This window comes from Microcaecilia unicolor, chromosome 1, assembly GCF_901765095.1.
Source record: "Microcaecilia unicolor chromosome 1, aMicUni1.1, whole genome shotgun sequence".
In the NCBI taxonomy this organism is placed as follows: Eukaryota; Metazoa; Chordata; class Amphibia; order Gymnophiona; family Siphonopidae; genus Microcaecilia; species Microcaecilia unicolor.
This window is the reverse complement of record NC_044031.1, coordinates 339452106-339469687: the sequence shown is the minus strand read 5'-3', so window position 1 is coordinate 339469687 and position 17582 is coordinate 339452106. Positions and strand designations below refer to the sequence as shown.

General features: G+C 45.5%; 1 protein-coding gene across 1 annotated transcript in view; it reads left to right on the top strand.

Annotated features, from left to right (window-relative positions):
- DROSHA (drosha ribonuclease III) overlaps positions 1–17582 on the top strand; it is a 552432-nt gene that overhangs the window by 340119 nt on the left and 194731 nt on the right. Inside the window, exon 20 of the mRNA XM_030216759.1 lies at positions 4735–4834. Coding sequence (XP_030072619.1) covers positions 4735–4834 — 100 coding nt within the window. The remainder of the gene's footprint in view (positions 1–4734; positions 4835–17582) is intronic.

The window sequence follows — 17582 nt, the reverse complement described above, 5'->3', positions numbered from 1 at the left end:
AAGGGGGCGACCGATGACAATGCTTCTTAGCCAACTTCCTTCGATGCACGTCATCGGCACTCCGCGGTACCGACGAGGAGGACGTGGAATCCACACGCCTCCTCGGGGTCGGGTCTGAAAGAGTTCGGTCCCAATGGCCCTGCTGTCAGATCCTCGAGGCAGAACCGGAATACGTGAGCCCTTGGACCACTGCCGAGGAGCAGCAGCAGCAGGCAAGACCATCCTGGAACTGGATACACGGAAGGACAGGGCTGGACCTCTGGACTGGAGTTGGGACTGAGGCAGGCAACTGAAACCGGCAGAACAGGAACAGCTTCACCTGCACTTGACCACCGTTCCCCTGGAGTTGAGCTCCAGCGTGCAGGTGGCCGGCAGGACTTACAGGACGAGGCCGGAACTGGAGATCCAGAGGACCCACCCTGGGTCAGGGAACACGAGGAAGCTAGACTCACTATTAGACTCAGACTGAAAGCTGCTGCGCTGCCAGTAGCAAGGAACACAAGACAGACCAGGGAGACAAGATGAACAAAAGCGTAACAGGAGCAAGGACTAGGGCACGCAGCAAGCTAGGTGGAACGGGGTTCAGGGAATACCCACAGGGTAAACCCACTAGCTAGATAGAGGCAGGATACAGGATAAACACCCAGGAAATACACACTAGCTAGACAGAGACAGGGTTCAGGATGAACGCTCAGGATATACAAGCAGGGTTCAGGATAGGCACTCAGGGTAAACACCCTGGCTAGGCAGAGGCAGGGTTCAGGATAACCCCTCAGGGTAAATGCCCTAGCTAGGCAGAAGCAGGGTTCGACAGGAACCAGCAGAGGTCAGGGCTGGCAGCAAGTGAGGAAAGTCAGGAACAAGCAGGAGTCAAACTCATCAGGCAAACAGAAGGAGTAACCAGGAACTAACAGTCTAGGGCTGGCAGCAGGCAGAAGAGTATATCGGGGTTCAGGCAATAGTCAGAGACAGGCAGCAAGCAGAGAGTATCGGGGTTCAGGCAATAGTCAGAGACAGGCAGCAAACAGAGAGTATCAGGGTTCAGGCAATAGTCAGAGACAGGCAGCAGACGATAGAACACACCAGGAACTAGCAGAGTCAGGCTGAAGCTACAGACTCCCACTACAGGCCGAGAGAAAGTGGCTGAAGGCTTCAGATTCCAAACACAGAGCAAGGGAGTAGAAGGACAAGCAGTCCACAGACACAGAGTAGCAGGGAAGAGCCCCCCACGGAAGGACTAGCAGTCCACAGACACAAACAGAAGGGCAGAGCCCACACAGAAGGACTAGCAGTCCACAGACACAAAGAGAAGCTGGGCCAGAACCCAGAGAAAGACTAAGCAGTAGTGCAGCAGAACACTAACTAACCTGACCTGGCCTAAAGGCATAACACCATGCAAAAGGCCCTGAATGCTAGCACAGCACTTCCTTATGAAGGTCCTCACTGATGATGTCACTTGCGCAGGACAGGAGCAGGAAACACACTCACACCAAGGGGAGGCTGGGAACACATAGGTTGGGTTACCATATGGCTCCAGAACAAGGAGGACACATTGATCCAGTCCGGGTTTTGCTTCCATTGAAAGCAATGGAAGTAAAACCCAGATTGGCTCAATCTGTCCTTCTTTTTCTGGAGCCATATGGTAACCCTACAGATAGGAAGTGAACACACAGGAAAGACAAGCAGGAGCCATCTTGGAAGCTGGCACAGAGTAGGCGGCAGCCATCTTAGCTACGTCATGCAAGGTTCCACGTTAGGAGTTACAGACCAAGAAAGGGATCTGGGTGTCGTCGTCGATAACACACTGAAACCTTCTGCTCAGTGTGCTGCTGCGGCTAAGAAAGCGAATAGAATGTTGGGTATTATCAGGAAAGGTATGGAAAACAGGTGTGAGGATGTTATAATGCCGTTGTATCGCTCCATGGTGCGACCGCACCTTGAGTATTGTGTTCAATTCTGGTCGCCGCATCTCAAGAAAGATATAGTAGAATTGGAAAAGGTGCAGCGAAGGGCGACTAAAATGATAGCGGGGATGGGACGACTTCCCTATGAAGAAAGACTAAGGAGGCTAGGGCTATACAGCTTGGAGAAGAGACGGCTGAGGGGAGACATGATAGAGGTATATAAAATAATGAGTGGAGTGGAACAGGTGGATGTGAAGCGTCTGTTCACGCTTTCCAAAAATACTAGGACTAGGGGGCATGCGATGAAACTACAGTGTAGTAAATTTAAAACAAATCGGAGAAAATGTTTCTTCACCCAACGTGTAATTAAACTCTGGAATTCGTTGCCGGAGAAAGTGGTGAAGGCGGTTAGCTTAGCAGAGTTTAAAAAGGGGTTGGACGGTTTCCTAAAGGACAAGTCCATAAACCGCTACTAAACGGACTTGGAAAACTCCAAAATTCCAGGAATAACATGTATAGAATGTTTGTACGTTTGGGAAGCTTGCCAGGTGCCCTTGGCCTGGATTGGCCGCTGTCGTGGACAGGATGCTGGGCTCGATGGACCCTTGGTCTTTTCCCAGTATGGCATTACTTATGTACTTATGGCTCCCCAGAGAGACATAGCCCACACAGGTGAGGTCTAGTGAAGTAATCAGCACACAGAGCCAGAGACAAAACTAACACAGAGACAGACAGAAGCCAGCACAGAGGCTGACCCCCAGAAACAAGGTAAGGCTGAGGGTGGTCACGGCCACAGACGTGGCACCTGCCCAGCAGGAACCGCTGAGGCAGGTGGAGGCCCACTTGGCTGCTTGCTGCTCCCAGCGAAAGATGGTCATCGGGCCGGTGGTACCTGAGATCCTGAAGTCGATGCCATGTCTGGAGCCGAAATCGCCGCCGCCGGTGCCGATGCTGCCAAAGTCGAGGCCACTGGTGCCGATGCTGTTCGATGTCGACACCGAAGGACCGGTGCAAGCTCCAAAACTTCGGTCCGATTGAGCTTGCCTCGTTACTTGTGTACGCTTCTTCAAGCCGAGACACAAGTTACACGCTTTGGGATTATGTTCAGGCCCGAGGCACTGAAGCCACCAAGCGTGGGTGTCGGAGAGCGAGATCTGCCGGCCGCACCGACCACACTTTTTGAAGCCGCTGGGTATCCTCGATGTCATCGATGGAAAAATCGCGGCGGCGAGGTCAAAATCGTCGATGGTGGCGGCAAAAAGGGCCATGAGGAGGAAAAAACACGACCGCACAGCGGCGAAAGGAACGGAAAAAGGAATAAGAAAAAAGGGAACCTTTTTTTTTTTTTTACGAGAAGTAGGTAATTAAGAGAAAGAAGGCGCGAACGGCGCCACAAAACAAAGAAAAAAGCGGACTAGGCCGCAAACCGGTTTCTGAGGCTGACAACGGAGAGGGACGCAAAGCAGTCTCTCTCCAAGCGCAGAAAACAAAAAACTGAGCGGGAGCGCACGGGCGGGAAGACGGCCGTGCACACGCGGTGGGCGTGCCCCGCGTGCAGGACCTTCCTCAAGAATTTTTTTCTGGTTGGAGGGGGCTGCCGAGGACGTCATCCAGTCGTGAGAACAAGCAGCCTGCTGTCCTCGGAGAATACCTGTATGTATCATTCGCTTTCCATGCAAAGAGTTCTCCAGCTACATCTGAAATAGATTATAAGAGCAGTTTTCAAAACCAATGCCTATTGTTACCTGCAGACACTGCACCAGCTCTGGAAGTTAAAGCATGGATGCAGTTCCCCTTTCAAAATGACCCTGCTGAGATAGCCATTTACAAAGGTAAATGGCTTTTGAAAATTGCTCTTTCATTTCATTCCTATAACTACATGCAGGGTGCAGTGATGGAAATATTTAAACATTGATGAGAGATGTACTTTGAAAAATTCTGGCAACATAAAGAAGAGGTAAATCAGGAGATTTTTAGCTTCTCTCTAACTCTAACCTCCACCCCCACCCCATTATGAGGCTTTTCCTTAAATATGATTGTCAAGCAGTCACTGACAGTGGCAGAGGGTGTCTGCTGTCAGGAAAGAGGTAGCTTAACTGGCTTCAAAATAATTCACAGCTGAGATGGTTCTGACAGCCAGCTGTGCATAACAGATCAGTTGCCAGTCAGTCAGCTTGTTACATACATGACTTCTGGATGGGGTCAGAACTGTTTTAATTACAAGCTGTTCTCTCACTCTTCTGCCAGTACAAGCAACATGGTACAAAACCTATCATACCATAGTTATTCTAATTAGTAGTATTATCACTAACTTCATCCTTCCTATGACACAACAGTGCCACAGAACTGATGTTGGAACCTAGAGTCCATGTACTGAAACCACAGATGGCTAGCCATTATACACAGCATGCAAAAGTAATGTGGGAGGTGAATCATTTAAGGTGAATAGCACAGGAAATAATTATTGGCTGTAGGTGTGAACAGTGGAGAGTCTTTGTCACCCCCCCCCCTCCTTGCAGTTATTCAGATAAGACAGAGTAATGTTGCATCTGTGATTGAAGTATTACTTTCAGGTACTGGTGTCTGTATTTGCTAGAGAAACCTGAGCTACTCTGATGCTCAAATTGAGTTCCTCTGCAGAAGAAAAATACCTCAGCTACGCAGCTGTTCTCTAGGTTTTTTATTTCCCCCCCTGGATTGTTTCATTTATCCAAGTAAGCTTTCAAGGATTATGGACAGGTTCTTTAATAATTAAGGAAATCAATCAATTAGTGTTTTGTAGTCTGGTTTCTGTTTACTGTAAATGATTTCCTAATATTTTTCTTTGCAGTGTCCATTTGTACTACCTGTTTCCTGGTCTAGAGGAAGGAGGATTAGCTACGTACCGCACCGCTATTGTTCAAAACCAGCACCTCGCCATGTTGGCAAAGGTTTGTGGCATTCCCTAGCTGTATTGATTTCTGGCCCATTTTCCCATTACCTCTTATAGAGCAGAGCAGAATGCGAAGGTTGTTGACTAGAATGAACTGTCATTTTACTACCACTCTGTCTCCCACAGCCTTTACTTCTCTTTCTCAGAACACCACTCAGTAAGTTTTGAAAAACAGGGAAAATAAAACCCTTAGTGGCATATTAATTGCAGACAACCATTCATTTCAATTCTGTGCGTTGAATTTTGTACAGGAGTATAACCGAGGGAAAGAAATATCCACATAGGCTTTGAATGAGATAATGCAATATTAAATACAAAGTACAGTAGTACCACCATATTTTAAGTTGACTGATTCCACATGAAAAATTAATTATTTAAGACCTAATCCTCAAATCTCTTCCACTGCATTAAATTATGCCTTTGGAAAGTATTTTGGATTCCATTTGGTAATGAATGACATGCTGAAGGTCTCTTGAGTGCACTGTAAATTGCCCATTTTCAAGGGTCACCTTCTTCCATGCTCATGATATTAGGTAACTGATATTTCAACAAAGCACTGCCTAAAGTTTATTTATTCAAGTTTCAAGTTTATTTAGAACTTTCTTTCCCGCTCATCAAGTAAATGTCTGAGCAGCGTACAATCTAAAATAGAGGGGGAGAATATGAAATAAAGAATGTCATCAGAGCAGTAGTAAGGAAAAATAAAATTTTTGATAGAGGTAAAGGGGGAGGGGGAAAATAGGAGCAACTGTGTAGTTTAGGCCATATCCCACTAGCAGTTATAAGCATCAGTAAAAACGAAGGTTTTCAGGTCTGTCTTAAAGTTTTGCAGTGATGTTTGAAGCCTGAGATGTTGCGGCAGCAGGTTCCAGAGCTCCAGACCCTGAACTAAGGAAATAGATCTTCTTATAGTGGCTTCTACAATTTCTCTAAAAGAGGGAACAATGAGTCGACTTTGTTGAGGTGAAATTCCGTACTGTCCATCTAGAAGTGTTCTAGATGGACAGTACGGAATTAGATATCGGGCAAGGAATAGAGGTACACCAGAAATCACAATCTTATGTACTGAGATAAGTGTTTTATTTGTGATACAATTCTGCTTATAATCGAACGAGAAAAACGCCCAAGTTCCAACCTAAATCGGGAGATGGACGTTTATCTCACAAAAACGAATAACGCGGTATAATCGAAAGCCGAACTTGGACGTTTTCAACTGTACTCCATCGCGGAAGCGTACAAAGTTGACGGGGGCGTGTCGGAGGCGTGGTGAAGGCGGGACTGGGGCATGGTTATCACCCGAACAGAGATGGGCGCCTTTCGCCGATAATGGAAAAAAAGTATGTGTTCGTAGCTAGAATTTAGGGCACTTTTCCTGGACCCTGTTTTTTCACGAATAAGGCCCCAAAAGGTGCCCTAAATGACCAGATTACCACCAGAGGGAATTGGGGATGACCTCCCCTGACTCCCCCAGTGGTCACTAACCCCTTCCCACCACAAAAAATGATGTTTCACAACTTTTTATTTTCACCCTCAAATGTCATACCCACCTCCCTGGCAGCAGTATGCAGGTCCCTGGAGCAGTTGTTAGGGGGTGCAGTGGACTTCAGGCAGGTGGACCCAGGCCCATCCCCCCTCCCTACCTGTTACAATTGTGCAGCTTAATGCTTAGTCGTCCAACCCCCCCAAACCCATTGTACCCACATGTAGGTGCCCCCCTTCACCCCTTAGGGCTATAGTAATGGTGTACACTTGTGGGCAGTGGGTTTTGAGGGGGATTTGGGGGGCTCAACATACAAGGGAAGGGTGCTGTGCAACTGGGAGCTCTTTTACCTTTTTTTTGTTTTTGTAAAAGTGCCCCCTAGGGTGCCCGGTTGGTGTCCTGGCATGTGAGGGGGACCAGTGCACTACGAATCCTGGCCCCTCCCACGAACAAATGCCTTTGATGTATTCGTTTTTGAGCTAGGTGCTTTCATTTTCCATTATCGCTGAAAAACAAAAACGCCCAGCTCACAAATTGTCGAATAAAACATGGACGTCTATTTTTTTCGAAAATACGGTTCGGTCCGCCCCTTCAAGAACCCGTTCTCGGAGATAAACGCCCATGGAGATAGACGTTTTCGTTCGATTATGCCCCTCAATGTGTGATCGGTAACCTGTGGGCCTCCTTCAGCAACGATGTAACATAGAAAGGGAAGAAAGGACACAACAGAACCAGATACCAAGAAAACAGGCAAATAATAAAAATTAACACAACCAAGTCCCAAACTGAACCTTACCTACCAATCCAAATGGGATATGTAAACGCCAGATCAGTAGTAAATAAAACAGAGATCATAACAGACTGGATCACCACAGACAATCTTGACCTCCTATTCATCACTGAAACCTGGATTCATGACCTTAAAGACCCCATCATCTTAGATTTATGCCCACCAGGATACAAAATTACCCACTGGACAAGAAACGGAAAAAGAGGAGGAGGAATAGCGATAATATACAAATCTGAGTTCACCATCACAGCCACAGCCGAATCCATTCTGCCACAACTCGAAATCGCCCCAGTAAGAATTACCGTATTTTTCGGACTATAAGATGCACTTTTTCCCCCCCAAATTTGGGAGGAAAATGGGGGGTGCGTCTTATAGTCCGAAGGTAGAGATTTCCCTCCCTCCCTCCGAGTTCGGGATCGCCTGCCCGCCCTCCCTCCCCCCGAGTTCGGGATCGCCCTCCCCCCGGCCCTGTCACCACTTCTCCCTACTCACGTCACACGATCTTCCCTGGTGGTCTAGTGACGTCGGGGCAGGAAAGAGCCCCCTCTTTCCTGGCCAGCGCGCTGCTCTCCGTCCTCCTGTATGCTGCCTGACGGTCTCGGCGAGATTCAAAATGGCCGCCGAGACTTCAATTCTCGGCGGCCATTTTGAATCTCGCCGAGACCGTCAGGCAGCATACAGGAGGACGGAGAGCAGCGCGCTGGGCAGGAAAGAGGGGGTTCTTTCCTGCCCCGACGTCACTAGACCACCAGGGAAGATCGCGTGACGTGAGTAGGGAGAAGTGGTGACAGGGCCGGGGGGAGGGTGATCCCGAACTCGGCAGGAGGGATTCGGACAAGACGCACCGGAGCACCTAGGTTTTAGAGGAGGGAAAAAGGAAAATTTTTTTTTTCCTATTTCCCTCCTCTAAAACCTAGGTGCGTCTTATGGTCCGGTGCGTCTTATAGTCCGAAAAATACGGTAATCACCCTAACTTGCAGGAACACCTTAGCGCAGTCCTGCTCTATAGACTGCCAGGCAACTGGCAAGACTCCCAAACACACTTCATGGACTTTATCTCGAACACTTGTGTCTCTACCTCAAATCTTATCATAATAGGAGATATCAACCTGCACCTGGAAGATCTCAACTCAACAAGCACCCAAGAATGCGAAGAGTTCCTACAACTATGGGATCTTCACAGGACAAACACGCAGCCAACTCACATCAAAGGACACACACTAGACATTGTCACACCAAATTTGATCCCGACTCAAACCTTATACTGACAGACACAAAATGGACACCCGCACCGTGGTCCGACCACTATAAAGCAAACATCTCCCTCCAACGGCGAGCGAAAGACTCACCGAACAAACAAGAACGGAAAACCTACACCACAAGAGGAAAAATAGACCTGGTAATATTCTGGCAACAGATCTACTGCAACGAATGGACAATAAAAGCAGATACAATCCAATTCCTCTTAGAATGGGACGACAGATGTAGATCCATATTAGACAATATTGCTCCAACCCAAACCAGAACCTCACATAGAAAGAACTCAACACCATGGTTCAATGAAGAGCAGAAAAAACTTAAAACACAAGTTAGAAGGTTAGAACGAACATGGAATAAAAAGAAAGACGAACCCACACTTAACGACGCCTGGATACAACTCCAAAGAAAATACAAATATACCATAAGACAAACTAAAAGATTATACTACAAAACCGCAATTGGACCAAACTACAAGGACACACATAAACTCTTCCAACTCGTGAATAAACTACTAGATATTACACCAATCACAACCAATAGTAAAGATGCACCAGGAGCAGACAATCTCGTGAGATATTTCAACGAGAAAATCGTACAACTGCGACTCAAGATACCTGCTAGTACCATCGACTATGCTGAACTCCTTGACTGTCTAGACCCAGACCCTGGCATTTACCCAGCAGACAGAACCTGGACCAACTTTGAGACACTATCAGGGGATATCATCTCCCAAACGCTCAAAAGATTTGCCAAATCTCATTGCAAACTAGATATATGTCCAAACAACCTTATGACATCTGCCCCTCAACAATTTATAACAGACATAACGAAACACTTGAACTATATGCTACAAAATGGACTCTTCCCAAAGGAGAAAGGAAATATCCTACTCACCCCCATACCCAAAGATGCAAAAAAAAAAGTGCCAGTGAATTAACCAGCTACAGGCCAGTAGCATCCATTCCCTTAATAACCAAACTAATGGAAGAGTTGGTGACCAAACAATTCACAAATTACTTAAACAATTTCTCAATACTCCACGACTCCCAGTCAGGATTTCGGTCTAACCACAGTACTGAAACAGTACTAGTAACATAGTAAAATAGTAGATGACGGCAGAAAAAGACCTGCACGGTCCACCCAGTCTGCCCAACAAGATAAACTCACATGTCATTTTTTGTGTATACCTTACCTTGATTTGTACCTGTCTTTTTCAGGGCACAAACCGTATAAGTCTGCCCAGCACTATCCCCACCTCCCAACCACCCGCCCTGCCACCCACCACCGGCTCTGGCACAGACCATATAAGTCTGCCCAGCACTATCACCACCAGCCCTGCCTCCCACCTCCGGCTAAGCTACCCTCATGACTAAATTCAAACAAATGATTGCAACTGGTAAGAACATACTACTTCTACAATTTGACATGTCAAGCGCGTTTGACATGGTCGATCATGGAATACTACTACATATCCTTGAGTACTTCGGAATTGGAGGTAACGTTCTCAATTGGTTCAAGGGATTTCTAACCACACGATCATACCAAATGACATCCAACTCGACTACTTCAGCCACATGGATACCTAAATGCAGAGTACCACAGGGATCCCCCCTCTCACCGACTCTATTCAACTTAATGATGACACCATTGGCCAAACTATTATCAAACCTTAACCCATACGTATACGCAGACGACGTAACGATCTACATCCCATTTAAACAAGATCTAAAGGAAATTTCCAATGACATCATCCAAAGTCTCCATATCATGCATTCATGGGCGGATGCTTTTCGGTTGAAACTCAATGCAGAAAAAACCCAATGCCTAATACTCACCTCTCAGCATAACAAGAACAAATTCACAGCCATTAACACACCAAATTTGAACCTTCCAATCTCGGACACCCTAAAAATTCTTGGAGTTACCATCGGTCGAAACCTAACACTCGAGAGCAACGCGAAAAACATAACCAAGAAGATGTTCCACTCAATGTGGAAATTAAAAAGAGTAAGACCTTTCTTCCCAAGGACTGTTTTCCATAACCTGGTACAATCAATGGAGCTATATCATCTAGATTACTGCAACGCACTCTACGCTGGTTGTAAAGAGCAAATAATCAAGAAACTTCAGACAGCCCAGAATACTGCAGCTAGACTCATATTCGGCAAAACAAAATATGAAAGCGCTAAGCCCCTTTGAGAAAAACTACACTGGCTCCCACTTAAAGAACACATCACGTTCAAAATTTGCTCTCTAGTCCACAAAATCATTCACGGAGATGCACCAGTCTACATGTCAGACCTGGTAGACTTACCACCCAGGAATGCCAAAAGATCATCCCGCACATTCCTTGATCTGCACTTCCCTAACTGCAAAGGTCTAAAATACAAATTAATACACGCGTCAAACTTTACCTACTTAAGCACTCAGCTATGGAACGCACTGCCGCGCAACCTAAAAACGATGTACGAACTAACAAACTTTCGCAAACTACTGAAGACACATCTCTTTAACAAGGCTTACCACAAAGATCAACCAATGTGACTATACATAACTCCTCCACACATAGTCAGAACTGTCTTACAATATGTGCTTGATATACTACTATCATGTTTTTTCATTATCATGTTGCCCAAGATCCTTCTGTAACACTAAATGTCTATTTTCTAATGTATTTCCAGCACTCATGATGTATTGTAAGCCACATTGAGCCTGCAAAGAGGTGGGAAAATGTGGGATACAAATGCAATAAATAAATAAATATTTCCTGTGTCCAATGATAAATTTGATAGCAGTATTCTGCATTATTTGGAGACATTTAAGTTCCTTAACCTTAGTTCGTATATACAGATCATTGCAATGATTAAGTTGACTGATCACTAAAGAGTGGACAAGAATGTTAAGTGCTGATGGTTGTAGTAGCCTCACTGATCAAATCATTCTAAGCTTGTAAAAGGAATGTTTGAGGACTGCCGATATTTCAGGGGAGAATGTTAAGGAGTTGTCAGTGGTACTCCTGAGATCCTGGTACTATAAAGGAACTGGAATAGAAGAAAGAAGGATAAGTGTGGCAAGGCTTTTATTAGACTGATTTGTAAAAAAAGAAGAGCCTTGGACTTATTGGGATTGAGAACAAGCTTTATTATTCCTTAACCAAGAGGTAAAGAAATATAATTTATGATTTATTTCAGTGATCTGCAGTGGGTCATTGTGATCAGTAGTGCATAGAACCTGAAATCATATGCGTAGACATATTCTGTGAAGTCCAAGGAGTGAAGCAGTGTCAGACGGGGGGTGCCAGTAATATGTTAAATAATGTGGGCACCAACTGTTGAATGGTGTAGACACAGTTAGATAAGAGGCAAACCAAGCAAGGGCGATGCCCTGTATTCACAGCTGTTGCAGTCTTAGTAGTAGAAGAGGATGATCAACTAGATTGAAAGCAGCAGAATGATCAGTGGAAAGAAGGAGAACAGGTTTGGCGTAGTCCAAGTGAGAATAGATATAATTAGTGATGCCCCAACATAGTTGCGTCTGTGCTATGATTGCATCTGAATCCAGTTTGATAAAGGTGAAGTGCATTTACTTGTAAAAAATCTTGTAGCTGTGAGTGCACTATTGATTCTAGAAGCTTTGCAGTGAATGCAAGATTAGTGATGAGTCAGAAATAGAACAGAGAAGGATTTTGTAGTGTCTTTAATTTTTTGTCTTACAGTGGCTGCCTTCCATGCAGTCAGTACATAACCTTTGAGACTAGAAGTAAACAAAGAGAGAAGGAATGGGGCTAAGTCTGTTGAGAACTTCTTTACAAGGCCTAATGGAAGAGGGCTTTTGAGGACCAATGGTAGATTTCACAGATTGAATAGCTAGAGAGAGGCTGTGAAGTGTAGGGAGGATAAAGTCAATAGGGACCATAAGTGGCAGGGCGGATGTGGCCAGGGCCACAGGCAGGGTGTGCATAGAGTCAGTAACGTTTGCTCAAGATGAGCAGCCAGGGCTTGAGGGGCTGGCTAGGATGTCCGAATGTGAAGAACTGCAGGAAGATGTAGGAGTTTTGAGTATATGATAAAGAGTAGCATTATTAGGTGCAGTCATTATTTTCTTGTTGTAGAAATGTTTTTTGAAGGCAGTGAGAGCTGTCATGTATGATTTAAGAACTCCCATATATTTATTTATTTGTTACATTTGTATCCCACATTTTCCCACCTATATGCAGGCTCAATGTGGCTTACATAGTACCGTAGAGGCGTTCGCCAGTCCAGTAAAGAAACAAATACAGGTGGTATTGTGGTTCAGTAAGGAACATATGTTTCAGTTACAAAGGGAATCAAGGAGAGGAAAGATTATGTAGTGTCCATTACAAGCTTTGGCTATGTTGTGTTGCAGAGTGCAGGCATTTATGTTGGGTCGGCGGGTATGCCTTTTTGAACAGGTAGGTTTTTAATGATTTCCTGAAGTTTAGGTGGTCGTAGGTTGTCTTCACAACTTTTGGCAGTACGTTCCATAATTGTGTACTTATATAGGAGAAGCTGGACGCATAGGTTGTTTTGCATTTAATTCTTTTGCAGTTTGGGTAGTGGAGGTTTAGGTATGTTCGAGATGATCTGGTTATGTTTCTGAGTGGTAGGTCTATAAGCTCTGTCATATACCTTGGGACTTGGCCATAGATAATTTTGTGGACCAGGGTGCAGATTTTGAAAGTAATACGTTCTTTGATTAGCAGCCAATGCAGTTTTACTCGGAGGGGCTTGGCACTCTCGAATCGCGATTTGCCAAATATTAGTCTGGCTATGTATTTTGAGCAGTCTGGAGTTTCTTTGTGAGTTGTTCTTTTCATCCAGCGTAAATTCCGTTGCAATAGTCTGCATGACTTGGCACCATTGATTGTATTAGGTTACGAAATATTTCCCTCGGGAAGATAGGTTTTAAGCGTTTAAGTTTCCACATTGAGTGGAACATTTTCTTTGTTGTGGAGTTCACTTAGCTCTCAAGGGTGAGTTGCGGTCGATTGTCACGCCGAGTATTTTCAGGCTGTTTGAAATAGGGAGGGTGTGTTCTAGGGTGATTAAGGTTGTTTGTTTGTATGTATTGTGTTGAGATGAGAGGATGAGGCAATGTGTTTTTTCAGTATTCAGTTTCAATTGAAAGGAGTTTGCCCATGAATCCATGGTATTCAAGCCGAGTTTAATTTCGTTGTTGATTTCTGTTAGACCATGTCTGAAGGGAATGTAGATTGTGACATCATCTGCGTAGATGAACGTGTTGAGGCCTTGCTTTGATAATGCCTTGGCTAGTGGGATCATCATTATGTTGAAGAGTATTGGTGATAGTGGTGATCCTTGAGGTACTCCGCAGTCTTCTTTCCAAGGTGGTGATATGTTTGAGTTTGATTTTACTTGGTATGTTCTGTTGGTTAGGAAACCTTTGATCCAGTTGAGTATGTTTCCTCCGATTCCGAAATAGTCTAGGAGTCTCAGTAGTATTTTGTGGTTTACCATGTCGAATGTGCTCGACGTCAAATTGTAGGAGAAGTATACTTTTACCTATGGCTATTTCCTGCTTGAATTTGGCCAGAAGAGTGACTAGCACAGATTCGGTGCTATGGAGGAGGCGGAAACCCGATTGTGATTCGTGGAGTATTGAGAACTTGTCCAAGTAGTCGGTAATCTGTTTGGTCACCATGCTCTCCATCAATTTAATTGCTAGTGGTATAGATGTAACTGGGAGGTAGTGGTAATTTCGGTTGCTTTTTTTTTTGGTATCTTTTGGGATTGGGGTGAGTAGGATGTTGCTGTGTTCCTCAGGGAAAAGACCTTGTTGGAGCATGTAGTTTAGGTGGGATGTGAGGTCTGTTGTGAAGCGGTCAGGGGCGGATTTTAGTAGGTAGCTGGGGCAGGTATCCAGTTTGCAATGGGTGCTGGAGTAGCTTTTGATTGCTGGGTTACTGTTTCAACAGTGAGGAGCGTGAAGTTTGACCAGGTTCTGTCGGCTGGGTATTCTCCAGGGTTTGGGTCCAGATTATTGATGAAGTTTTCGGTATAAGTATAGTTCTGAGGTAGCGTTTTTCGTAGGTTGGTAATTTTTTCATTGAAGTAATTAGCGAGTTTGTCAGCAGATGGGATGTCTGTGTTGGTTGCAGTGACTGCTGTGGTGTCTAGTAGTTTGTTCACAATTTGGTATAATTTCTTCATATCTTTGTTGTCCGGCCCTATTTTAGTTTTGTAGTATGTCCGTTTGGTTTGTCTTATAGCGTATTTGTATTTTCTGTGTATCTGTTTCCATGCATTGAGTGTGCATTTATCTTTTATTTTTTTCCATGCTCGCTTGAGTTTCCTTGTTTGTGTTTTTAATTTTTTTCAGATCATCATTAAACCATGGTATGGTGTTATGGCTGCGTGTGGTTCTTGTTCGTAAGGGCGCTATTTCATCTAGTATGTTCCTGCATCTTTCATCCCATTCTGTGAGGTAATGTGCAGAATCCGTTTGTGCAGTCCATCTGCCATTGTAAATCTGTAGCCAGAATATTTTCGGATCTATTTGGCCTCTGGTGCTGTAGGTTGTGGATTGTTGTGTGTGGTAAGAGCCTTTCTTCCGCTATTTTAGTGATAGGTTTAGTTTGTGGTGGTCGTACCATGGTGTTTCTGACCATTTAATAAAGGTTCTGGTCTGATGGTAGTTTGTATGAGATAAGGTGTAAAGTGTGCCCTTTAGCATGGGTTGGTTGCGTTTGTGGCCATGTGAGATCCCATGAATTGAGGAAGTCCTTACATTCTCTTGCGTTAGTGGAGTTTGGGTCTTCTAGGTGAAGGTTAATGTCTCTTAGTATTAGTATGTTGGAGTTGGTCGCATATGTGTTTGAAATGAAGTCAGTGAAGGTAGTTGGGCACTCATTCCAGTTTCCTGGTGGTCTGTAAAACAGGACAGAGTTGAGATGGTCGGGGAAGGTTTTGTTACGGATTCTAAGTGAGGCAATTTCAAGTTGGGATGTTATGGACTCGGCAATGGTTTTCGATGGTAAACTGGGATTGGTATACCTCCGCCTCTCTTTTCCTTTCTGGTCCAGTGAGCGATTTTATATCCTGGGGGGCAAAGATCTAAGATCATGGGGTCTTTTTCGTCATGGAACCAGGTTTCATTGATGAAGAGTAAGTCGAGGTTGTCTGATGTGATCCAGTCTTTTAGTAGTGTTGTTTTGTTTACTACAGATCTGGCGTTGATGTACCCGATTTGAATTTTTTGATATGGGTCAGCTATGTTTGTGTTATGTGGATTTTTGTTAATTGTCGTTGTTTTGTTATTGTGGGTTTGTTGTGGGGGTTCTTTCCCTTCTGTTGGGGTTGTCTGCGTGTTGGTGTTCTTCCTTTGGTATGATTGTTGGTGGTCTGATGAGGTAGTGTGTGTCTGGTCAGTCGTTGGGGATGGTGTAGTATGGGGGTGATGTTGCTTCCTGCAAGTGGGGTAGTTAGTGCTAGGTGGACTAATGATAACGAGTAAATTACTAGGAACAATTTGAAGGTATTCATTTTGGTGGTAGGTCAGTTTGGGCACCTGGTGACTGCGTATTGTAGGCTGCTTGATATTGGATGTGGATTTTTTTTTTTTTGGGGGGGGGGGGGGGGCTATAGATGATGTACTCACAGTCAGGTGTTAGAAGTATTTCCTCCAGTACAGAATCTTCGCGAGTTAGGAAGCTGTAGTGGTGGTTGGGGTAGTTCACTCACGGTCGGTGCTCGAGGTGTTGCTCCAGGTCGGGAGAATCCTTGGCTCAGGGAGTCAATTTTGCAGGCTGTGGGCTGTGCTCTCAGAGGCCCCGGCGTTCTCCCTGGTGCGCCCCAGCGTTCTCCCTGGTGCACTCCGGTGCCTCCCCGCTGTTGCCTCGGAGGTGTTCCGCTGTCGCTGCTTCTCCGGCTTTGTTTCCAATTCCTCGGAGGCTCGAGTGATCTCCCCGGGAGCACTTGTGTGCTGCCGTGCTTCCCTGCTATGGCACAGCCCGCAGGCGCGGCTCCCTTGCCTATTTTGCCATCCAAGGTAGGATTGGGTGCCCGGCTGTTCACGGCTGCAGCGCGCGGGATCGGATGGGCCCCACTGAGGAGTTCGCCTCTGTTGCGCTGGAAGGCAAACGGTGGAGACAGGGGTAGGTGCACAGTGTGGTCCCTGTGCAGGCCCCTGTGGGGAAAGGTTCGATTGCCTCTCCTGCACAGAGGGCGGCCTCGAGTCGGCTTGGGCCCAATTGTCTTCTGTTTTTCGCTCCTGGGCTCGGGCGGGCGCGAGGTAGGATCGGACTCGCAACAGACCTCGTGTGGGCCCTCGTGGGGTGAGGTTCACTTGCCCTCTCCCTCCTCTGAGGGCTCGTCAGCAGACACCGATCGCGTACGGGCCTCCTCACTTGATGATTGCTCGCCCTCGGGCACCGTTCTCAGCCACGGTCTGGTTTTATTCCAGTGTTCTTGTTTTCCTGGACTCAGAGCTAGGAGCTCCCTCAGGTATGTCCTAGTCCGATGCCATCTTGTTCTAGGAGTACATTTGCTCCTTCTCCTGCGTTCAGCTTCTTGGAGCTGTTGTTTAAGATACCCAAATCCTGCTCCTCTTCCGTGCAGTAAAATTATTCACCCTCTAAACTGTAACATTCCCTCGAGTTTTTGCAGCCCAAATGTATGGCCCTGCATTTTTTAGCATTAAATCCTAGCTGCTAAATTCCAGATCATTCCTTTAGTTTCGCTAAGTCTTTCCTTATGTGATTCAATATCAGGGGTGTCTACCCCATTGTAGATTTTGGTATCATCCGCAAAGAGACAAATCTTATCAGACAACCCTTCAGCAATATCGCCTAAAAAATGTTAAAAAGAACTGGCCCAAGAATCGAATCTTGCAGCACACCACTGGTATCGTCCTTTTCCTCAGAATGAGCCCAATTTACCACTACCCTCATAGTAACATAGCAAATGACGGCATATTAAGACCTTTATGGTCCATCCAGTCTGCCCAACAAGATAAAACTCATTACATAAGGTATGATTGATACTATGTGTATACTTGAGCTTAATTTGCCCTTGCCATTTTCAAGGCATAGAATGTAGAAGTCTGCCTGGTACTGCCCTAGTTCTAAAACTTCTGAAGTTTGGTCATCAAAGCCCCTGAAAAGCACCACCCCAGCCCATCCAAATCTATTCAGCCACGATCAGGACACTGACCGTAGAAGTTTGCCCTTCACTGGCT